Raw genomic sequence first — 25,242 nt, 5'->3', positions numbered from 1 at the left:
AAAAATACACGCGTGGTGCGCTAGATGGCGACACAGCTTGTAGCAGTCAGCCCTATCCCATCGGCATAGTGCCGATCACTGACGTATGTAAACCTAACAGTGCACGACTTACTAAAGCCTGGTCCGTGAGCACGTAGAATCCCGTCCAATGACCCCAAGCTGCCCATCCTTGTCGCTCGCACGTAATTATGTTGCTGTCGCGCTCGCACACTCACTGCGGGCGCGCGTCGCACAGTCGCGACAGCAATATAATTACGCGCGAGCGATAAGGATAGGTAGCTTGGGGTCATTGGACGGGATTCTACGTGCTCACGGACCAGGCTTTACACATATTGTTGACGGCATTGAGTAGTCATTTTTTTAATACCTTCGCGATGAAAACTTTCTGTATTTGGGCTCAGGACAGTCTGTCCTGGGTTGTCGAAATATCTGTCTGAAAACGTTCTGTACGTAGTATATTATTGTGTGGTGTTACCTGAACGCGCCTCCTGCCCTTGACCTGCAGGAGCATCGTGGGCTTGGCCCCGTGCGCGGGCACGCAGGCGGCGGAGGCCGAGCGGAGCGCCACGTTCGAGAAGTCTTCTTTGGTGGCCAGCGCCGCTAGGGCTTCGGCCGCTAGACCGCAGTTCGCCGTCACTGAAGAAAGAAGAGGATGGTCAAAATCGGTTCATTTGTTTAGCAGTTAGCATGACACCAGCGGTGGAATGAGGGCTATCGTTTTTATACTTAACAGTTGGCACCCCTGGCGATTGACAGGACCTTACTCTACAGTGGCGCCATCTTGATGAGTGCAAATGCGATAGTCCTCCTAGCACTTTAGCGCTCACCAGCCGGCGCCACTGTCTTCGCTACTAGCAAGTGACAGGACCTTACTCTACAGTGGCGCCAACTGGTGAGCGCTAAAACGATAATTAGTCATCATTGTGTAAAGCAATCTTAATCATTTGACAGTTCATAAAGTACGAAAGCGTTTAACAGAATAATCGTACGTTATGAACTGTCAAATGATAACGATTGCTTTACACATTTCCACCTCTGATAGCTCAATGAAAGTTTTGATAAAATCTCCTTGTTTACTTCGGGGGTTTAAAAAATTAAATCATGAACATCTATGTGTTTTTGTATCAAAGTAGTCGTGATGGGAGTGTCTGGATGTTTATAATTTTGAGATGGAACACAGAAAGTGCCCATGCTTTTCTTTGGAAAATCATTTGTGGAGACGCTCTCAATGGGTTACCCATTACGCAGCAATGGCTGCGTATGTCTTGCAGACACTAAAGCCTGGTCCGTGAGCACGTAGAATTTTGTCCAATGACCCCAAGCTACCCATCCTTATCGCTCGCGCCCGTCGCACAGTCGCGACAGCAATATAATTTATTGCTGTCGCGACTGTGCGACGGGCGCCTACAGTGAGTGTGCGTGTGAATATAAATCATTTATGCCTGTTTTCACCATCAATCCCTTATTTTTAAGTGACCCCTATGGTAACCATTGATATAATATGAATTTTGTTGTCATAGGGGTAACTTAAAAATTAAGGATTGATGGTGAAAACGGGCATTATACTCTTTTATACGGAGTCTCAAACTAAGTGAAGCTACTATGTGTGACAACAGATACGAACACACTTTTTTGGTAATTCATCAATACATATTATATTAATACACAGAAATCACTCGGACTAATAGAAACTGACATCTTACATAGTAGTCCCATTTATACACGATCACCATTGTCTGGGGACACAGTAGTGCTCTCGCCAAGACGAGAAAACAGAAGCGCATCATCTTATAGGAACACTTACCCTTCTCCTTGAAGAGTTGTTCGCGAATAGTGGAAGGTGGAGCCACGTACTCCTCCCGGAGGTCAGTACGGGCAGCCAATGCTTTGAGAGGGTTCCGCGAGGCAGCGTGACGCCTCTCGCGCTTGGCACGACGCGCCCAGTCGCTCGCCAGTCTGTGGTAACACAAATATACAGTCGTTAGAGATGACTTATTGGACTCGACTCATAACGAATACTCCAAGACGGTTCTTGGGGCATTCGTTGTGAGATTGGAAACGCAGAAGTGATTGAATTAATGTTTCACGAAAAAGATCGCCAAGTAGCAGTAAAGAGAAAAAAAAGTTACATCCAGGAATACACATTAGACTAAAGCCCGGTCTCCGAGCACGTAGAATTTTGTCCAATGACCCCAAGCTACCCATCCTTAGCGACTGTGCGACGGGCGCTCGCAGTGAGTGTGCGAGCGCGACAGCAATATAATTACGCGCGAGCGATAAGGATGGGTAGTTTGGGGTCATTGGACGGAATTCTACGTGCTCGGCGATCAGACTATATACCTACATTTAAATTAAAAAATACTCGACAAAAATCCAGATTCTGGTATCAGCATAGTCATTGATGACCGTTGGGACCAAAGAGCACTCCAGTGGCAAAACAGGACTTGTGGAACCACAAGACTGGTCGTTGTGGAAATCCTTAAGCGAATCCATTGTCCAGCAGTTGAAATGAAGTAATAAAGCTCGTTCAGGAATACGAGTCCACATGACGAAATAAGTCTTACAGCATAGAATGACTAAGCTATATGTAACAGAAAGCATGTCAAACTTGTTATTTCCATCCACTCACAATTGCCTAGACCCGCTATCAATGGCGTCGAGGTCCACGTCTCCTCCCAGGTCGTGGGTCCTCTCCTGCTGCTGTAGAGGCGCGAAGAACGCGTGGAAGGTCTCATCATCAGCCCTCGGTACCCGAACTGCGCACCCGGTCTTTTCCGCGCCGGGGGAGCCTTCGTCTTCTGTAACAGAGATCAATTTAAAAATTTGTGAAAAATAAAAGACAGATCGCCTTAAATATAAGAATACGGTGTGAACTTGGTCATAGTTATACTCTTGCCCGGTAGGAACTACCGAAGCACAGAATTACTTTTTGGACAGTAAGTTCACTGGCATTGAAATTGTGAGATATAGTACTCAATTATTACTAGAAAATGCAGGCGAAGAATAAGCTTGGAAAGCTGGCAAGTTTGACATCATTTTTTACCATCACTATAACGATAAACCAAACCATCTTCACAAGAAAGGGCCTACTGCAGTGTGGCGCAGACGTGTGCGATGGCGTCTACGCTGACCACAGCGGTCCCGGTGCCTTCAGCTTATCGCTTTCATCAAAGATCTGCTGCAAATCATTTGGAGTGACTCACTCTCTTCCAGCCTCGATCTGATGCTCTCGCTGACGGAGTGGCTGCGCTTGAACGACTCGCAGTCGGGCCGCGCCGGCTCCTTCGGCTTCTCGACGGCGGCTGCGCTGACCACAGCGCATGATGCTGACCGAAGCGGTCCCTGTTCCTTCAGCTTATCGCTTTCATTAAAGTACTGCTGCAAATCATTTGGAGTGACTCACTCTCTTCCAGCCTCGAGCTGATGCTCTCACTGACGGAATGGCTGCGCTTGAACGACTCGCGGTCGGGCCGCGCCGGCTCCTTCGACTTCTCGACGGCTGCGCTGACCACAGCGCACGACGCTGACCGAAGCGGTTCCGGTGCCTTCAGCTTATCGCTTTCATCAAAAAACTGCTGCAAATCAATTGCAGTGACTCACTCTCTTCCAGCCTCGAGCTGATGCTCTCGCTGACGGAGTGGCTGCGCTTGAACTACTCGCGGTCGAGTCGCGCCGGCTCCTTCGGCTTCTCGACGGCGGCTGCGCTGACCACAGCGCACGACTCTGACCGAAGCGGGTTCCTTCAGCTTATCGCTTTCATCAAAGAACTTGCTGCAAATCATTAGGAGTGACTCACTCTCTTCCAGCCTCGAGCTGATGCTTTCGCTGACGGAGTGGCTGCGCTTGAACGACTCGCGGTCAGTTCGCGCGGGCTCCTTTCCTCCTTCAGCTTTTTCATTGCTGTCACTATCAAAGCATCGACTAGGAACAAACAATGAATCGACGGCGGCTGCGCTGACCACAGCCCACGACGTTGACCGAAGTGGTCCCGGTCACTTCGGCTGGTCATTGCTATCGCTTTCATCAAAGAACTGCTGCAAATCATTAGGAGTGACTCACTCTCTGCCAGCCTCGAGCTGAAGCTCTCGCTGACGGAGTGGCTGCGCTTGAACGACTCGCGGTCAGTTCGCGCGGGCTCCTTTCCTCCTTCAGCTTTTTCATTGCTGTCACTATCAAAGCATCGACTAGGAACATCTAGGAACAAACAATGACTCACTCTCTTCCAGCCTCGAGCTGATGCTCTCGCTGACGGAGTGGCTGCGCTTGAACGACTCGCGGTCGGGCCGCGCCGGTTCCTTCGGCTTCTCGACGGCGGCTGCGCTGACCACAGCTACTGCTGACCTTCGGCTTATTACTTTTACCAAAGAACCTGCTGCAAATCATATGGAGTGACTCACTCTCTTCCAGCCTCGAGCTGATGCTCTCACTGATGGAGTGGCTGCGCTTGAACGACTCGCGGTCAGTTCGCGCGGGCTCCTTTCTTCCTTCAGCTTTTTCATTGCTGTCACTATCAAAGCATCGACTAAGAACATCTAGGAACAAACAATGACTCACTCTCTTCCAACCTCGAGCTGATGCTCTCGCTGACGGAGTGGCTGCGTTTGAACGACTCGCGGTCGGGCCGCGCCGGCTCCTTCGGCTTCTCAACGGCGGCCGCGCTGACCACAGCGCATGATGCTGACCGAAGCGGTCCCTATTCCTTCAGCTTATCGCTTTCATCAAAGTACTGCTGCAAATCATTAGGAGTGACTCACTCTCTTCCAGCCGCGAGCTGATGCTCTCGCTGACGGAGTGGCTGCGCTTGAACGACTCGCGGTCGGGCCGCGCCGGCTCCTTCGGCTTCTCGACGGCTGCGCTGACCACAGCGCATGATGCTGACCTTCGGCTTATTTCTTCTACCAAAGAACCTGCTGCAAATCATATGGAGTGACTCACTCTCTTCCAGCCTCGAGCTGTTGCTCTCGCTTCTCGATGGTGGCCGCGCTGACTACATACAACGCAAAACGCTGACCACAGCGGTCCCTTCGGCTTGTCGATTGCTATAACTTTCATCAAAGAACTGCTGCAAATCATTAGGAGTGACTCACTCTCTTCCAGCCGCGAGCTGATGCTCTCGCTGACGGAGTGGCTGCGCTTGAACGACTCGCGGTCAGTTTGCGCGGGCTCCTTTCCTTCTTCAGCGTTTTCATTGCTGTCACTATCAAAGCATCGACTAGGAACATCTAGGAACAAACAATGACTCACTCTCTTCCAGCCTCGAGCTGATGCTCTCGCTGACGGAGTGGCTGCGCTTGAACGACTCGCGGTCGGGCCGCGCCGGCTCCTTCGGCTTCTCGACGGCTGCGCTGACCACAGCGCATGATGCTGACCGAAGCGGGCCGGAGGGGAAGCCGTTAGGGGGCGACGATGGTTGTTTGCGAGATCTGTAAAAGAAATTATTTTAGTTTTACGGTTTGTGTTTGGATCACGCAGGGAAACTCCGAGCATAGCACGCTCCGTCGCCCTTTGGTTGACCTTGAGCCTTCTTATGAGGCCCATAGTAAGCGACTGCGTCTCAGATCCATATACCATCACTGGAAAAACACACTGGATGCGAGCGGCGCAGAACCGGTCTTTGTGGAAAAACTTGGGGAAGGCCTTTGTCCAGCAGTGGACGTCTTTCGGCTGAAAAGAACGAACGTTTTGTGTTGCTATAGGCATGATGAACATGTCTCTTAAATTTTGGCATTATAATGTGACTGACTTCTGTAGTGGTGTGACATAAATCAATCCCCTTAGTTAAATCCCTTAGACAGGATAGAAATCGGGTGACTATTTTCACAGTATATCATACAAAGACGTATGCAAGATTTACGGAATTTTAAAACAAATGTTGGGTTTTGTATACAAAACTGATGATATATCATCTTTAAGCTTGAAAGTCGAGAATACACTATGAAACTAACTGTTGGATGATGTTTTCAGCTCTCGGTGATCTCAAACGAAAATACGTAAAATTTTCCATATAAATGTTGAAAGATTTCATTGAGATTGTCCCTGATGTATTCAAGGTGTAATTCTTCATATCAAGCCGAAATCATCATCTTCATTAACAGATCACTTGGAAGAAAAACGACCCTCTCTTACTGGGAAAAAAGAAGCCATTTTTCTGACACCATTCCATTTTAAAACATACCTGAAGGTGTTCGGGGCTGGTACTCCAGGCGAGGCGACGGCGGCGGGCGGCGTGGCGACCGGCGGCGGCGTCAGCGGCGGCGTGGCAGTGGCCACCTTGTCCCGTTCCAGCCGTCCCGCTACGGTGAACAGGGACGCATCGCTCTGTGGGACGCGTTTGCGCCATCCCTGTGGAAGAAAAACAATTGAAGCTGGAACAAAAGTGGGGAGACTTGCTTCATATCGTTCTCGATGAAAATCAAGGAAATGGTACAGAGACGACGCTACTAGATGATTGTCGAATGACGGGACAAGGAACATAATTGTATTGTTTTAAAAACTTGTCACATTGTACCCATATTTGAGCTGACAAATTGATACATATAGTGTAGACCTACGATTAAAAAGAGCTAAATAATTATGTAGTTGTTAAAAAAACTTATTATTAAACTGTCAAGTATATTAACATTTCAATTTAGTAATCTGTCAAGGTGTATAAACTCGCGTAACCTTTGTAAGTGTTCACACCAAGTTGGTTACTCAAACTTATTGTTAGCGAATTGAACTTGCTAACAATTCCCGTTTTGTGGTCAAATGATAACTTATCAAGCTGTTACTCATGCATTGTCCTTTGTCGAAATTCCCAAGTTAAATTTATTTTATAGTAAGTAATTTGGATATTTTATAGGCTTAGATTCTGCGCGCTTCGCATTTAATTTTGGTGTATATTATCTAACACATTACCAGTGTATGTTCTACATTAGATTCTACGTAAGAGCAAGACACACTGAGAGATCAGCATTCTGTACCTACCTACATTTTGATGAATCAAATGAAATATTTTTCTTTGTTTTTCTTCTTACAAAGCTATTCTGTTTTCGTTAGCTCGAAGACAACTTGGGAGTCTGATGCCCGTTTTCACCATCAATACCTAATTTTTAAGTGACCCCTATGGTAAACACAACAGGCAATTTGTTTTCATAGGGGTCACTTAAAAATTAGGTATTGATGGTGAAAACGGGCATCAGACTCCCAAGTTGTCTTTGAGCTTACGCTAACAATTAATTGCATTTAATTGTAAGTACCTCATTTCTTTGAAACTTCAAGGATGGTAAACTTATTTTATTTATCTCGATGCCATAAATGGATGTAAGGGTTACGATTTTAATCAACGGTTTAGCTTAACCAAAAAAGGTTACGCGCACATCCACTGCACATATCCCAAGACATATAGGAAACGCGGCAAAAACGGAAAGCCTTGATCTTTGCGTACGCGCAGCCTTAAGTGCAAAGGCTACACTTATTAACGCAATTATTTCGGTTGGCTTGACCGCAGTGAGGTCGACGTATGATTTAAGTGACATTGTGACACTAGCAACTTTTCCATTATTGTTATGGGCGATTGTTTAACATGCCCTCTGACTTATGAGTAGTTGGAAAGATTTCTTGCAAGCAGAATTCAATCAAGAGGCAGATGAATGAACGATTGGTCGAAAGAAAGAGTGAGTAGTTGATCAATTTACCTAGTTCTTGCTCATGATAGGTACTCAAAAATAAGGTACTTTTTGAATTGGTTTAGCAATTCCAGAGTTTTCACGACCTGTTACACTTCCAAAGCTCAGTATAATAAACAATATTGCAAGGTCTTTGCCTCAATAACCGTCCAATGTCAATAACAACTCGATTGCTTCAATATTGCCTATTGTATTTATGCGCAGAATATGTACAAGTCGCAATCAAATATTAATAAAGTATCAGTTGTTATATTTTGTCATTAATTTCATTTAACGCTATTAGTGAACAAGTAAGACATTGATCAACTAAATAAATAACAAACGCCAATTACATGTTTCCTAATAACAATATGAAAACAAGAAACGGACCGCCAATAGTCGTTTGTTTTTAAATTAATTGTAGGGTAAACCAGAGAGTGATTGCCCACTGGTAGTGATTGCCCGCTTTAAGAATAATATTGTCAGGTGCTGACTTTGAATCACTCTAGTTAAATTTTAATTTACTAAGTAGATGGCTCCGTGATCAATGTACAGTAGATTTAAAATTTACAATAGGAAACACTAAAAAAAACAGTTATGGCGGATTTTGTCAAGACGGGTGAAAATGTTACTCAAACAGGTAAAGACTTTAACAATTTTACTAAGGAATTACTTGCTTAGAGGTTAAAAAAAAATTCCAAGTTATTTAATATTCAACTAATGGTGTATAGTCATGATGAAATTATAAGTGTTTTCTCCATTATCAATGAAAATAACTGATAAAATTTGATTTCTAACGGTCATTTTAACGGTGGGTAATCACTGCACGTAAATCTGTATATTTTTAGTTATTGCCCACCATCATTTCAGTTATTGCCATATGTTAATGTATAGTTATTGCCCAGGGCATTTATTATTAGAGTGTTGCCACCATGCAGTAACAGTGTTTAAGTTGCTCATTGCTAGACTTGTTTTGCAATTTACAGGCATAATTATTGAAATGGCTTTTAATGTTTCATTTTCAGAATGCCAAAGACTCCGAAAGTACAATATAGCATAGAAAATTTGCAAAAAGCGATCGAAGCTATACAAGATGTATCCAACAATTTATCTACAACATGAATTGCTGAAAAATATGGTTTTGCTTGAAAAAATTGATAAAAATTCAAACGCAAATACAAAAAATGAAAATCCTACGTTAAATCTACTAGTGAAAATGTTAATTGTAAGGAAATAGATACAACTTTAGGGAAGAATAACCAACAGCTAATTGAACATTCTGAGTAACCACTTCAACTGATATCAAAGAAGATAAAAAAATAAACACATATAAAATTTAGATATAAAATTCAATTTTTTGCGTCATCTATGTTTTGAAGTAGATGATTCTGTCTCTACCGATTCTGACTCATCAACATCAGCTCAAGAAATATTTGATAATATGTTAATAAGGCCAAACGCAATTTATTTTGAAATTTTGAAGTACTAGAATTTAAGTTTAATGTTTTGTTTTGTTAATTTAAAGCCTATTTTGTCATTTTAAAATTGATTATTTTGTTTTAAGATACTGGGCAATTACTGTGCTTTGATGTGGGCAATTAGTGTAAGTAATGGGCAATAACTGTACTTTTTGGAGGATTTTAAATTTATTTCAATATTTTCTAAGTTACGTAAGTTTTAACTAAAAACTGTTGATATTCTGTTTAACAGTTTATTGAGTTATAAGAAAAAAGTCATAAATGGTCGATAATTAAAATACTTTCTTTAATTTTTCATCTCAATGTGTTTGAAATCTTTAAGTGGGCAATAGCTATACGGTTTACCCNTTTTTATTATTTATTATTTTATTATTACTTTCGTTAACTCAGACTCCCAAGTCCCTAACAATCGATTGCATTAAACTCATAAAAACTCATTTATTTTTGCAAATAGGCTTTGAAAAAGCACTTTTACACGTCCGAATATTAACCCTACCACTGCTTCGGGACAATAAATGGGCCAGTGCTGAGAAGAAGCAGCGCAAGAAACTCAGTCACTATTGTCAGCCTCCTTTTTAAGGGTTTACAGTCTTTAAAATATACAAATTATAGTCATAAAATTAATTTAAATAACATCTCATTTCTTTCATACTTAAAGGATGAAGATCTTATTTTATTTTAACCCGACTCCAGAAATGGAAAGAAGGGTAACGATTTTAATCAGCGGTTTAGCTCAACTAAAAAAGGTCACGCGCACATCCACTGCACATATCCCAAGAATATAGGAAACGCGGAAAAAACGGAAAGCCTTGATCTTTGCGTCCGCGCAGCCTTAAGTGCAAAGGCTACACTTATTAACGCAATTATTTCGGTTGGCCTGACCGCAGTGAGGTCGGCGTATGATTTAAGTGACATTGTGACACTAGCAACTTTTCCATTATTGTTATGGGCGATTGTTTAACACGTCCTGTAACTTGTGAGTAGTTGGAAAGATTTCTTGCAAGCAGAATTCAATCAAGAGGCAGATGAATGAACGATTGGTCGAAAGAAGAGTGAGTAGTTGATCAATTTACCTAGTTCTTCCTCATGATACTCAAAATAAGGTACTTTTCGAATTGGTTTAGCAATTCCAGAGTTTTCACGACCTGTTACACTTCCAAAGCTCAGTATAATAAACAATATTGCAAGGTCTCTGCCTCAATAACTGTCCAAAGTCAATAACAACTCGATTGCTTCAATATTGCCTATTGTATTGATGCGCAGAGTACACGTCGCAATCAAATATTAATAAAGTATCAGTTGTTATATTTTGTCATTAATTTCATTTAACGCTATTAGTGAAAAAGCAAGACATTGATCAACTAAATCAATAACAAACGCCAATTACATGTTTCCTAATAACAATATGAAAACAAGAAACGGACCGCCAATCGTCGTTTGTTTTTAAATTAATTGTATTTATTTAGAAATAAAAAAATATTATGATGTGGAGTTTCGAAATAAGGATTGTAGATATTATTGAATCGGCTCCAGAAACGATTGAATGTCACCAGGTGTTCAGGTAACTCTTTGGCTAAAGTAGTTCCAACCCAGATATTTGAAAGAGATGAGTCAGCAAATGGATTCGCGATGAAAAGTTGACAACAACGATACGAAGGTCCACCTTCGTAGAACTGTTCCAATCGTTGCTGGTAGAATATTGTCACGTTCTTTCTCATATTTTCCAATGCATGTTTGGATATCAGAAAGAGACAGAGAAAATACTTTTCAGCCTACTTCTACAAGCGTGGAGTCAGTGATTGATCCTTCATTGTCCTGGCAAAGTCAGAATTATTCCTCAACCGAGTCCAAANCTCTACCGATTTTGACTCATCAACATCAGCTCAAGAAATATTTGATAATATTTATGTTAGTAAGGCCAAACGCAATTTATTTTGAAATTTTGAAGACTGTACTACTAGAATTTAAGTTTAATGTTTTGTTTTGTTTATTTAAAGCCTATTTTGTCATTTTAAAATTGATTATTTTGTTTTAAGATACTGGGCAATTACTGTGCTTTGATGTGGGCAATTAGTGTAAGTAATGGGCAATGACTGTACTTTTTGGAGGATTTTAAATTTATTTCAATATTTTCTAAGTTACGTAAGTTTTAACTAAAAACTGTTAATATTCTGTTTAACAGTTTATTGAGTTATAAGAAAAAAGTCATAAATGGTCTATAATTAAAATACTTTCTTTAATTTTTCATCTCAATGTGTTTGAAATCTTTAAGTGGGCAATAGCTATACGGTTTACCCTATTTATTTATAAATAAAAAATATTATGACGTGGAGTTTCGAAATAAACTATTGAATATCACCAGGTGTTATTTGTTCAGGTAATACTTTGGCTAAAGTAGTTCCAACCCAGATAATAAGTGTCAGCAAATGGATTCGCGATGGCAAATGGAAAGTTGACAACGATACGAAAGTCCACCTTCGTAGAACTGTTCCAATCGTTGCTGGTAAAATATTGTCACGTTCTTTCTCATATTTTCCAGTGCATGTTTGGATATAAGAAAGAGACAGAGAAAAGACTTTTCAGCCTACTTCTACAAGCGTGGAGTCAGAGATCCTTCATTGTCCTGGCAAAGTTAGAATTATTCCTCAACCGAGTCCAAAACCGAGTAGTTGATTTATCTAGGAATATCTAGGAACCAAATTATACTGATCATGTCTGTCTTGTCGGCCGTTTGGTGTAGTGGTTCTAAACGGACTACTATGCCGAGAGGTCCCGGGTTCGATTCCCGGCCGGGCAGAAATTGAAATGATGAATTTTAATTTCTGTGACGGGTCTGGGTGTTACTATGTAGAATGTGTATGTATTTAAAAAGGATATATGTAGTTTATCCGTTAAGCTAGCACCCATAACACAAGCATATTAATTGCTTACTTTGGGGCTAGATAGCGATGTGTGAAATTGTCTAAAAATATTTATTTATTACTAGCGGCCGCCCGCGACTTCGTACGCGTGGATCCCGTTTTACCCCCTTAGGGGTGGAGTTTCGTAAAATCCATTCTTAGCGGATGCCTACGTCATAACATCTACCTGCATGCCAAATTTCAGCCCGATCCGTCCAGTGGTTTGGGGTGTGCGTTGATAGATCACTATGTCAGTCAGTCACCTTTGAGTGATATATATTTAGTTTTTTTTTTATTATTATTTATTTATTTATTATTTATTTACCTGGGCCGCTGTTTCGAGCTTGTTCCGCCTGTCAGCTAGGATATTCTCTCCCAACTCGTTGTCCTCTATTTGAACCTTCTTCTTTTCGTCCACAGCAGCGTTTAGAGATTCCTGTAACAATAAAACAATATTTTTTAATATAACTTGTCTTAAGTTAACAAATATTCGATCGATCGATTCGATCGACCAGCAGATCAAGCGCCGCAAGTGGAACTGGATTGGCCACACTCTCCGAAGGGATCCCGATCACATCCCCAAGCAGGCTCTGGATTGGAACCCCCAAGGAAAACGCAAACGTGGTCGCCCCAAGCAAACTTGGCGGCGCACTGTGGCAGACGAGGCGAAGAAGAACGGCAAGACTTGGAGCGAGATCAAACACATAGCTCAAGAACGCGATGGAGGACTTTTGTGGACGCCCTCTGCCCCATCTAGGGGACATAGGACCATAAGTCAAGTTAAGTCACAGGGAAGAGATGCAATCTTTTCGGCTTTAAATTAATAATAACAGTAGTACTAATTTTAAGTCTTTTGTATGCACTCAGCAACCAGATAATGTGCAATTAAATAACAGGAAAAGGAATTTATTTATTTTAGTTTGTACATAATATTAATTAGCACTGCTAAGTACTATAGATATTAATGTTTGCACTGAAGTAATGAAATTTTATGGCTTATTAACGCTAAAATATCATAATTATGCAATTGCAACGGGAAGTAAATATTTACTGCAGTATCTACTTGTTATACCTACAAAATGCTGTTCACAAGATAACGATATGCTAGGTATTAATTTAATTAAACTGAAAAAACTGAATGAAACAACTTGAATTGTTATCAATGAAATTATCATGCGACAGGAAATTGACTCAAAACAAGTTGGATGGCTCATTGAAGCCTAATCAAAATAAGTTCAATAAAGTGCATGTTGATTCTAAAGACAATACCACTTTTTATGTTACATTTTTATTTTAATTAATGTAGCGTCTTCGGTTATGTAGGTACCGAGATAACCTATATTTTATGAATTAGTCATAAGAAAGCAACAACTAACTTCAATTATAATATTTGTACAGACAATTTCCATTAGTTCCATTACTTTAACATGCAAATACTTAAGTAAAATTGTTAAATAGCGAGCTCAGTATTAATTGGACGTAAGTAACCTACAATACCAATGCACTGAGCGACTACGTGCGAGTTACTAAGAAGTAACAAAAAAAAACTTATGAAGTTATGATCTAAGTTATTAGCGTATAATTATTATAACAAAGATAATTTTTTAGTAAGCTTAAGGTATACCTATTATTGAATATCTTTGTGTGTTAAGTGCATTTTTACTTCATTAAAATTAAACCTAAACTCATCCTACATTTTGTAACCATCCAGAGTCACGTACCTTCAGTTCTGTTTGCTACCATGGTTTCAACGGAATTAAACAATCCCTCTCACACTCCAAGATGATAGCATGAGCGACAGAGACAAATAGATACACGAGTATTGATGTTAGGAATAGCCCCCCAGAACATCTTGTGAGAACATTTCTTCTGGACAAAAATGGCTACTTAATTATTCTAGACACATCTAAAATCCACATTCGATGTACATTTGATACACGTGTAGCTACTGTTAATGAGCAAACATCAATAATTTTATCTGCATAATCAAGATCAATTAGTACGCATGCTATGCGTGCACGAGAAGAGTGTGAAACATTATAATAGGCCATAACAACTCTTCCGTCGTAGTGTAACATGCCATTGTTACGTCGTAGATTTGATTCACGATCGCGGGGCGTTACAACGAGAGCTTAATTAGTTATGTCATGTCATTACGCTGTGCGAATTTAATTTAGGCTTGGTTTCCACCAAAGCGGAGCGGAGAAAAGCGGAGCGCTGCGGAGACGAGAGAAATTGTGTGAGCTGTGCGCAGCTGTCAGCTTTTAGTCTATTGCTATCTATGAAACACCGCACATCTCCGCAACGCTGCGCTCGTCTCCGCACCACGCCGCCGCCGCTGTCAAATTTTATAGAAAAACTAGTGCGCCTGATACTTCTCAGCTCTATCCATTTCCACCGAAACGGAGTGGAGATGTACAAATAATGGAATATGATTGGTTATTCAAAAAACTTCTCTGCTCCGCTCTGCCTTGGTGGAGACCGGGCCTTACGCTGTGCGAATTAATTTAATTATTCTGAAGGCGACATGAAACGAAAACAAATTGTTGATAATAATATTATGATGCGTAACATGAAAAATTTCGTTAATTTACAAGAGAACACTGTCAATTCATACTTTCTCCGGCGTTTCAGAACGCAATATTTTTTATTAATTACTTTCTCATCGGTTTTGATAAGTGTTAAACGCGATATTAATTGGTTTTATTTATTTAAAAATCATTTCTAATGATAATTACTTTCTCGAAGTGCATTAATGTCCGTTATAAATTTAGTGACACACTTATTCATACAATTATCGTTTTTGTATCATAAATCATCGGATATATTAGTGAGAGTGGTTTACAGAGGTTTGAGTAATATTGAGTATCGCTTACTAAATACAATGCCGTTGCAATTGCACTTAGGATGTGTAATCGGCCAATTAAAAATAATGCAATATCTTGCGACCCCTTTAGAATCAGTCATAAAACTTTGCAAATGCCAACACCGTGTCGAAATAATGGTTAAACATCACACAATCAACAAATCAAATAAAACAAGTCTTACAACTCATTAATAACGACAATTTGTAAAACATGGATAGAATAAATAGCATATTATTATAATCGTGACGTTTTAATCAGATTCTACTTAAGCACGAGAAATCAATATCTTTCGATAATAAAATACAGATATTATAAATTAAAAACTGGTTAAGTAAACAATAAAAACATGCCTGTGCATTGTAGTCAGAATCCGGGTCGAATTTCTTGAAAACAGGCTTCAGTCCCCCATTTTTTGTTTTATTCTTCAGTTCTCCGATGACCGACCCAAAGTTGAGTCCAGATGGGAACCCTGGCTGCTTCTGAAGACGCTTCAACAAAGGTTTTTCTTCAACCACTTCTTCTTGTTTCGTTTCTGCCTGACTCACTTCATTTACCTTAACATCTTTGCTCAATTGCTTAAACTTATCAGCTATTTCATCGATAGACTCCTGAAATCTTAGAGCCTTTTCACTTTTCACTGGTTTTACCTTATTATGAATTAAAGATTCTTTTAACACATCGAATTCAGCCTTTGGCTCATCAGTTTTATCTAATGATAGGTTATGAATAATAGATTGAATTTTATCATCGCACAAAACAGTTTTTTCAAGGAATTCTGTTAATCTTTCCTTGGGAGGGCTTTCCCTTTTAGGTATTGGTTTTTCAATAATTTTCTCTTTTTGCCTTTGTAGCAATTGACTTGGAGTTATCACATCGTTAAGTTCGATTGGTGTGATTTTTGGTACACCTTGAATATCTGCATTAAAAGTATTGGAAAAAACGGAGGTTATTCCTTCATTTTCTACAAGAGGCTCTTTTGGTGTTTTATTATCGTAACTGGTAAAAATATCATCAATTAACTTTTTTGATGCACTAAAATCTTTGACCCCATTTGTTTTGAATTCCCCTTGAAGACCCCATTGTATTTCTGGGAGAATTGGCTTGCTCGATACGATCAGTGGCTCGTGTTTCACAGAATTGAAAGTGGAATCATCAAATGGAGGTATCAATTTCTTCTTTTCAATACTATTATCTTTAGATGGCTCTTCTGCTATGATTTGAGACGTATTTTTGTGTTCCTCTTTCTGAGAATAATCTATAAAAGATTCTTTCTTTTCAACATTGTCATGATTGATGAGATCTTTAGGTTTTGCTTGAGTTTTAATATCTTTTGCTTCACTTTGCTGTGTTATAGTTAGTTGCTCCCGTTTGTTGGACAGCAGGTATTTCCATATTAAGTACAAGCACGTGGCGACACCGATTATCAATTGTAATATCATTTTGAATATATTATTATTCCAATCACATCACTGACTAGAATATGTTGATTTGCGACATGTACTCGCTAGCATTCCTTGGAAACGTTTCGCTCCATTTGCAACGAGTTAATTTAGCAATAAAGTTTTTTACACTGTTCACAATCACCACATCACGACCGTTGATTGATGAGTAAAGTTTCTGAATAAAACATAAGGTGGTAATTCACAGCTGAAACAAATACGGTGTAAAACGAGAGGTCAATGCGAGTCGGTTGTAAGCGAGCTTGTAATGGCACCGCTTGACCGCGTCAAGAGAATGACAGACGCATACTGGTTTGATCATTGGCCACTATCATCAGGCAAGTAAACAGGGATGACTCATGCGCAGGTCCGATGTTGCGTGTAAACACAACCGGTGCTGGCTACCGATGACGCATCTGTTGTAACACTTTGTCAATAGGTACTGTAGGTGCGTCTGGACCGGTAGCGTCTTCGTACCGGTAACATTGGACCAGCAACGCCCAAATACAACAACTCTAACGAACAATAAAATCAAACAAGCCCATAATCTAGTCAACAAAAAGAAGTTTATACACGTGCGAGGACGTTTTGAGCACATTAAACGCAATTCGTTTAAAGTGCGCAATTGATGACAGGTACAATTGTATTTAGATCGAGGATTCGTTGTTCTGTTGCAACCGCTAATAAATTATATTACAAAACAACATCACTTGTTTATATTTAGACACGGAAAATGGCCGGTTATAAAGACGTTATACGGGAAATTTTAATATTGTCCGTTTAACGCGTTATACAATAATAAATAAACATTTAGCGTAACAGAAACGGAACGATTGAAAAATCAGCAGGATTTTGAATGGGAAGTTTTCACAACAGGCGAATGGAAATATTTTAAGGAAAATCTAAGTGGTTCGCCTTGCCGCGAGAGGCGGCATTCCTTTATCGGCTGATATTACACGATATTCCGAGATCTGAGTGACGACGCGCAATCCAAATATGTCAAGTTGCCCCGACCTAATGTGGAGATGGCAAAAAACCGACGACTTTAATTAATAAAATGCCAAACAAATAACTTAACAATTATGAGCCAACATCACTAAGAACAACATGATATTGATTATAACATAGGTGACTATTTGATAATCCCAAAAGACACAAGTACTTAAAGAAAAAATAACAAAACCAGTAACCTTGATAACAGTTGATGTTCACAGAAAATATTATATTGTCATTAAATTTCTTAATTTGCATAATAAATCGTTAAGATAAAAATCGACCAATGGACTTTCTTCACCAACAAAGACTTTATTCGTAAAAAAACAAACTACAGATAAAGAGCAGACAGTATCTCCTCAATACAATGTTACTGATTTACGAGAAGGGCTCATTGCTGTTCCAAAGACTCACGATCTGTAGGCCCGAGTAGGGCTACCAGATGAAAACATCAAAAGTCCGGAGAAAAGGCCTGATTTTCATTGAAAAGTCCTGAGCTTTTGTTGCAGTTTGAGAATTTTCTCTAAAAAGTACTGAGAAATTTCAAAAAGTCACATATTTATTGTTTTTAAACAATGCGGATTACGTGTTGATTTTAATTGTGCATAATTACTTTAATTAGGGAGTTTTTTAATTGTTCAACTTTTTATTAAAGAAGTCTTAAAAATGTAGGTAATGTTACATTTTTAAGATGTCTTTGCTGAGAAGAGTTTAAAAATATTGAAATGTCAGGACAAATCCTGAGATATGGTAACTCTAGGCCCGAGTCAATGCCCCGTGATAGGTACGCCAATATCGAAACAGATGCTATGTGGAGGGGAGCTATCATAACTATAGAAAATTGCAAATATAATAAATAATTTAATTTAGTTTTATAAGGAAAACATACCACTTCATACTTAATGAGTTATTTGTCAGTGGGCGATACGAACAAACAAAAATACTCGGTATTGAAAGTCATTTTGATTTGGAGTCTGAATATTAGTCATTGATAAACACAACAAAGTTCTCGAATGAAGCTAAAAACTTTATTAAAGCCCAAGTTCAGCCAAGAGTTTATGCCCATAATTTAGTGATTATATTTCAATATTTGTATTAACTAAATGTGTAGGTGAATGGTAGGTCAATGAAATATTTTTTAATTATTTCATGTTTTAAACTTCTTGTATTTAATTATTTGAATTTATGTAAGTCTTTTGGTTAGATTCCAAGTACACAGTGCGTGATTTTTAACATTCTTGAACCAATTCACGTACGATCATTTCAGAATACGGGTCATAGCCCCATCACTTTCGAGTGAACATAACAAGCATGTAGGACGAATCAATCTCAATACATAACACTTGACCATAACCATTAGTGATGTGTGACTTGACACACAAATTGTCGCACGACGAATACAAATAGCGGCATTAGAAACCGGGTTTAAGGCTTCAAGAATCTAAGTACAGCACTAATTAAGGCTGCAAAGACCAACGTGTGAAAGTAAAATCGCAAAGCATGCAATCAAGATTCAAGATCCTTCCACTAACGCCGATCTTTACTTAAACCCGTGTCAAGCTCTATAAAACAGTTGATGACGAATAAATTAGCATAAAACAAAAAACCGAAGAATTTAATCTAAAAATAACAGCACTATGACTTTATAGAAACATCATAAAAACGAACGGAGCGTGGTCTATGTTTTGTAAATGGCGTAACAACGATTATTTAGTCCGATTCTGAAGGTAATAAAGGAATGTTTAACAGTACATAAATACATTTATGAATAATATAACAAACAAACAATTTGTTTAACAAAGAAACTGACGAACCAATTATCACGGAATAGAGTGTAAGAATTTCCGTAAATACCCCCAGAGAAGGTGATCACAAGGTCGAAAGTAATGATAGTCGAGATAAACCTATGATAACGAGCGATAAAATCCTCACACTAGAAATCAATGGAACCGAACGACACTTTTATATTGGTAAACTTTAAAATCCCTCAAAAAAAACAAACAAAGAAAACACAATTAGCCGTGACGTATCAGATTCACAGACCAAAACACTGGCAAAGTATCAAAAAGCGCGGGCGAATTTTGTGAAAGCGATTTTTTGGTTCAAAAAATGAATTCGCGAAAGACGCCCGCGTGCGCGAGCGCTGGTCTCGGGCCGGCCAAAACTACTGCGGTGCCCGGCCGTCTCACGCGGGTCAGCGTGTACTTACCTGGCAAGGCGCAGGATTATCGCGATTGAAATATACGTAGATGCATGTAAATAAATGCGCTTTTTGTGTGATAACTCTTGGGCATAATGAAACTACCGATTTGTGTGATTTTATCTGGCAAAGCGCAGGATTATCACGATTAAAATATACGTAGCTGTAAGTAAATTTAGGTACATTTTGTGTGATAATACCGAGTTTAATGCATCTACTTTTATCAATTCGACTATTTTTTTATTCGAATGAGTTTTGTTGCGTATATTTTTTATTTTAGCTAAATAACTATAGCTGGCTAAACTACTGAAAGAGTTCAACTGGATTTTTTTTAGACTAGCTAGATAGACAGCTGGGTAGCCAACCGAAAGAGTTTATCAACATACCAGCGAAGAAAATTAAGCCAAGTTTCATCATCATAAATCGTTCAAAATTGATTTCACACATCACTACAGATTACGTGCGTTGAAGTAATACTGGCCTAGTATGAAAAAATTACACATCTTTGAACATTCAGCCTTAAATCTATAAGCGAAAGGTCACTGATTGACTGACTCATTCATCACGAAATCTCAAAAACTACAAGTGCTAGTAGGAGTCTCAAATTTTGCATAGGGGTTCCTTTTAGAACGTAGGTGCTCACTAAGAACGGATTTTACGAAACTCCACCCCTAAGGGGGTAAAACGGGATCCACGCGTACGAAGTCGCTGGCGGCCGCTACTTAGTATATAAATAAGGGAAATGGAAAGGGTCGATTCTAAAGGCATAAGTAAAATTTTGCAAATATAATAAAGTTCAATAATAAACTTACGCAGTGGGTCAATGCCGAAGGCATTGATTAAATTAAATTAACCGTTCAAGTTGTTTAAAGAATGTAAAACATCAGGCATATCCGGGAAATTGCGACACGAGAAGGTTAAAAAATTTAAACTTTTCGTTTTATTAAAAAAAAATTGTAGTAATTGTAAACATTAATAAAAACATTTGTCATAATTGTTTGGAATCATTTTGCACTGGGTCTTTTTACAGGTTGATTGTTTTATCAATACTGTAACTAAACTTTGCATTATGTATATTATTTAATGCTATATTATACAGTAGACAAGGTCACTACATCCGAATGCGATAACTATAGCAGCCCCTTGAAATGTGAATGTAAACGGTAAATAATGAATAGGCAATTAAAATAATTAATTTTTCTGCGGTATCATAAGCGGGATTAGTTAATGCAAAAGTATGCAATTACTTAGGGTTGCCAATTCTAAAAAAGGGCAACTTAGGTAAGCGGTTGGTAGTACCACAGAATAATAATAAGTACTACGTACAGAAGTTTTACTTCGCGAAGGTATTTAAAAAAATGTATGCTCAATGTCATTAACAATATGGTGTAATTTAGCCTGTCTCAAGAGTCAAGCACCATTTTGTTGACAAACGTCAGTGATCGGCACTGCGCCGAAGCTATAGGGCTGACTTCGGTAAAATGATGTGACGTGAGGTGCCAAACTGCGGAAAATGGCGGAGGAAATATATAATTTAGCATGAATTATCATTAATAATATTAACTACTTATTTACCTCTCAGTGTCTTGAAGCAACTTAAAAAAGTACATTCTGTGTTTTTATTATTATTTAGGCAGTTAAATACTGCACAGTATTTAGTACACCATTTTCTTTATTTTCTTCCATCATACACAAGAATACGCGTGCGTGAGTCAATGTTCGCTCGTATGTGAGGCCTTGTCGAATAGTATCCTGTAGGTGGGCCATCGTGCGTGTTTTGTTTTCGATGTAAACTCGCGGAGATGAACAGGCCTGGTAGTACTTAAATATTTGAATCTAATTTTTTGAGTGACTTTTCCGGTTGAATATCTAATACATTTTTGTATTTACTTTATGAAATACCTAGACAGGTTTTATTTCTTTTAAAAGTTGCGTAAGTACGCATCGATTGCACACCGATCTTGTTTTAAAAAATATTGATTAATTTGCAATGAAACATGGCCCAATGGCCGCTTTATTATTATGTTAAATTATTTGAAACTGCAATGCCAAATGACCACAAAAATTACCGATGTATTTATTAATTAAGTTGATATCTGCCTAACCTTACGAGTTTTTACTAGAATTATTGAGTATGAAACATAGTATTCCTGATAGGAACTGACTAATTATCTATATTGTGTACATAATGCCTATGGTTGGCTTGCGTGAAACGTAGCACATCTGCTGAGGTACATTTGCGGTCACTGTTACGTACCTAAATCACCCGCAGTGCTAACCGCAACATGCGTCTGACTACGAACATAACCATAAGGCGGTTGATGAGATCGATTAATCGAAAGTCTTTTATATCTATTTCATCCTCAAAAGCTCAAGAATCAACTACAGGCACTTGAAAATGGAGATTTCTTTACACTTTTGAATTACTCTCGCTCGTCTGTGTTAAAGTCATTCTGCAATACAAAATGTCAAAAAGATATTGGTCAATCAAATGGATCACTACGATATTGAGCTTTTGAGCAAAAAAATGAAAAAGAAAGAAAATAATTTTATTTGGCAGCACAAAGACACATACACACACCCAATTAAAAAAAACACAAAATAAAAAGTTACAAAATAGGGGGACCTCGATTTTTTTTAATTGACATGAAGTGTCTTCTTCTGTATCTTTTTTGGGAATAATCGCTTTGTCGCCAACCCTACACCAGTAAGCTGACACGGTGAGTTGGTTCACGTGCGAACAAGGCTAATTGTTTTAGCAAAAACGCAAAACACTCCCCGTTCCGTTCCAAACATCCGAGAGTGATGATGATGATCGATGACAGATACACGCGTTTAGTGTCATCAATCTCGATTTAATCGCTAGAGATTTAAGAAAACATCGATATAGATCATTTATTATCGTTAACGTTAATCGATGCAGCGTCAACATGGACAGACAATCGGTTTCTTTAATTGTTGTAACAATAACTAATTATGTACACTTGACCTTATCTTCATCATGCGATATATTTTATTCGTTATTGTTAATTTAAATTAATATGGACTTTTTAAACAAGTCTATGCCGTTAACGTTGAAGCAAACTGACATGTTTAATTTAACGTCAAGAAATAACACTAATTAAGTTTACTATGAAATAATTTCTTCGTATGTAATTGTTTCTATTAAACTGGCAAATTAATATAACTTGCCTCAATGTAGAAAATATTATGTAAATAGAATTTTTATGTACAATTATGAAGATTTAATTTCAATTACTACCGCCAATACAATGCAAAAGATACTCAATACAGCAAAAACAACATCATTAAACATGTATTGTAAACACCTCCATACGCTCTATTCCAGCAAACTTCTAACAAACTTTGCAGTGGCCAAATCTAAGAATAAACCACTTGGAACTAACGCCAAAATTATTTAGGACACTGTCATACACATAACAGTGTTTTGGCGCGATTTGAATATACGATCACGTTAATTATAACTGTGAGATAATGGCCTTAGTTATAGCATCTGTTAATTGATGCGCCTTGGTATTTAATTAGGCCTTTACATTCATTGTTCTACTTCTTCATTAAGATTACAGATGCCAACTAAAACTGGGACTGGGTCTCATTTGAGGTTAACATACCCATACCACATTGAAGTTTTGTCTTAGACCAATTTAAATTACATACATGGTGGTATCACCACGCACCGGCTTGACATCTTAAAAGAAACACCCTGTATAACAAAATGATGGTGGTCTTTAATACAAAACTACAATGTTAAAACTCTATTTACTTATTAACTTGGAATGGGTAGTTTTGTGTAAAAATGAAAACTAAACATGGATTCTGAGGTAAGGCAAAAGGTATTCGAATGAGTCAGATCCTACTAGGTCACTGCATTTGACTTGCTTAGTAATAATATTGTGGAACTGATATAAAATAAACTTTGACTAGCACATAAATGTCAAGAACTACGTAATTCTTATTTGTTTATATCAACTTTGCAAACCGAATCTTTGCCAAATGTTATTTCCAATTTATCTAACAGGAAGGTCTTTAAAAAATTACAGTCAATAAACTCCCGTTTCATGAATGAAAATAAATGTTATCGATATCATTTGAAACTGTTTTATGTTACAACGGAAGTAAAAAGATAAATAAAGGAACAAGTTTTATAACTTTATTTTTTCGTGTCACATAAAGGCCGAGCCACACACAAAGCTTGGTAGTGAAACTGCCATCAATTGGTGAGTAGTTTATAACTGCGACTTATAACTTACTTATATGCTGCATTATGTAAGTACTTTGTTTATAAAATAATGAGACACCTGTGTGACAAGTGCCCTTTCAATCACCATGCGTTGTGGCTATTGCAATGGCATTTTATTGCTTAACTTATCGGTAATAAGGTTACAGATGATGTTAAACACAGTGGCATGTCTAACTACAGTTTTAATAGGTGATATTTTACAGCGAAACTGTGTAGTATAATGTACTACGGGACTATTCCCATCACCTATTACCACCGCTGCAACTCCTGTGTAGCCAGGATCTACAGCTTGACCGCCATAAAAACACAACCAGTGAAAGCAAAGTTTGTCCCGCTACGAAATTAATCAGAAGATTAAAGGAGTTCGAAAGGATGAGCTCATGTACTGTCGAATATGTTATTTATAAAGTACAATTAAGGGTTAAATCTACCATATTAATATGCAATTAACTGCCTTGATAGTAAATGTAAGCCCTGACCATTACATAAAGTCCCTGACCGTCTGGCTCGGTCCAATCGAAGTTACCAGACGGAAGGGATAAAGAGGCTCAAGTGTCTAAAGTAAGAGCAAAACAATCTTCGGCGAAATGCATTTGCGTGCGCGCAGATAAAGTTGCGTCACGACCGCAACGGACGGACGACGGAATCGATCGCAGAGAATATCGATTAATTGATCATATTAATGCAATCGTTTATAAAAATATATCCAGAAATATATGCAGACTTGGGTAGTCTATACTAGCTCCAAGAAAGTATTGTGAATTGTTTGACAAATATTATGAATTGACATAGGTACTGAACAATATTTTCCTGCACTGCACAGTAATGTCACAATGTAAAATGACTTTTTTTTTGGGATGGATTGTCCCGCTGTGTGAAATGTCTAATGTCAGTAATTATTTCATTTGACTTGTGATAGAAGGCTTTATGGATAGAGGATCATTTCAGCGGGACAGTCCATCCCAACAAAAAAAAAATAGAGGATCATACGTATGAACACACACGAGCAAAAAAAAATAATAATATTTCGCTCATTCTTCCAAAAGGGTCTATATTTCCAAAGTCTATCGATTTGAACATAGTACCCCCGAACAGGTTTGGCTGGGTTACGTTACACTGACCAGCGCACGTCTGGTCCTTGCATTCTTTTGTATCATATCCTGGGGAATGGTACTGCCGAAGCCAATTACTGCTATTAAAGTATTAATGTTAGTACGCATTAAAAACAGAGTGCTTAGCGCCACTAACAAATATCAAAAGCACAACTTTTCTAGATACATATTTTATTTTGCACTTTCTATAACCAAAAAGTCATTTTACGTAGCATGTCAGACGGAAAAGGAAATTAACGCCCGTATTCACAAACATTACTATGAGGTCTCACAGTGCGCGTGGACGCATAGGGTGATACACGAACCAATCACAGAGCTCTGTTCAACGCTGTGCGTTCGATTTGCT

General features: G+C 38.7%; 1 protein-coding gene across 7 annotated transcripts in view; it reads right to left on the bottom strand.

The window, feature by feature from the left end:
* Positions 1 to 25,242, bottom strand: part of LOC114358695 (supervillin) — a 57,699-nt gene that overhangs the window by 19,670 nt on the left and 12,787 nt on the right. For 4 of the 7 annotated variants that reach the window (XM_028312718.1, XM_028312721.1, XM_028312720.1 and 1 more), the window contains exons 1-9: positions 19,367 to 19,619; positions 15,242 to 16,538; positions 12,350 to 12,460; positions 6,176 to 6,342; positions 5,351 to 5,423; positions 4,217 to 4,325; positions 2,630 to 2,798; positions 1,805 to 1,956; positions 476 to 636 (exon numbers count right to left, since the gene is read on the bottom strand). In XM_028312718.1, coding sequence (XP_028168519.1) covers positions 476 to 636; positions 1,805 to 1,956; positions 2,630 to 2,798; positions 4,217 to 4,325; positions 5,351 to 5,423; positions 6,176 to 6,342; positions 12,350 to 12,460; positions 15,242 to 16,330 — 2,031 coding nt within the window. In that variant the 5' untranslated portion in view covers positions 16,331 to 16,538; positions 19,367 to 19,619. Of the gene's footprint in view, positions 1 to 475; positions 637 to 1,804; positions 1,957 to 2,629; positions 2,799 to 4,216; positions 4,326 to 5,244; positions 5,424 to 6,175; positions 6,343 to 12,349; positions 12,461 to 15,241; positions 16,539 to 19,366; positions 19,620 to 25,242 lie in introns of those variants that run through there. The other 3 variants (XM_028312719.1, XM_028312722.1, XM_028312724.1) reach the window with 3 other exon arrangements.

This window comes from Ostrinia furnacalis, unplaced genomic scaffold (assembly GCF_004193835.3).
Source record: "Ostrinia furnacalis isolate ACB-3 unplaced genomic scaffold, ASM419383v2 OfSCF4102, whole genome shotgun sequence".
In the NCBI taxonomy this organism is placed as follows: Eukaryota; Metazoa; Arthropoda; class Insecta; order Lepidoptera; family Crambidae; genus Ostrinia; species Ostrinia furnacalis.
The sequence above is the reverse complement of the archived record's forward strand: the minus strand, read 5'-3'. Positions and strand labels throughout refer to the sequence as shown.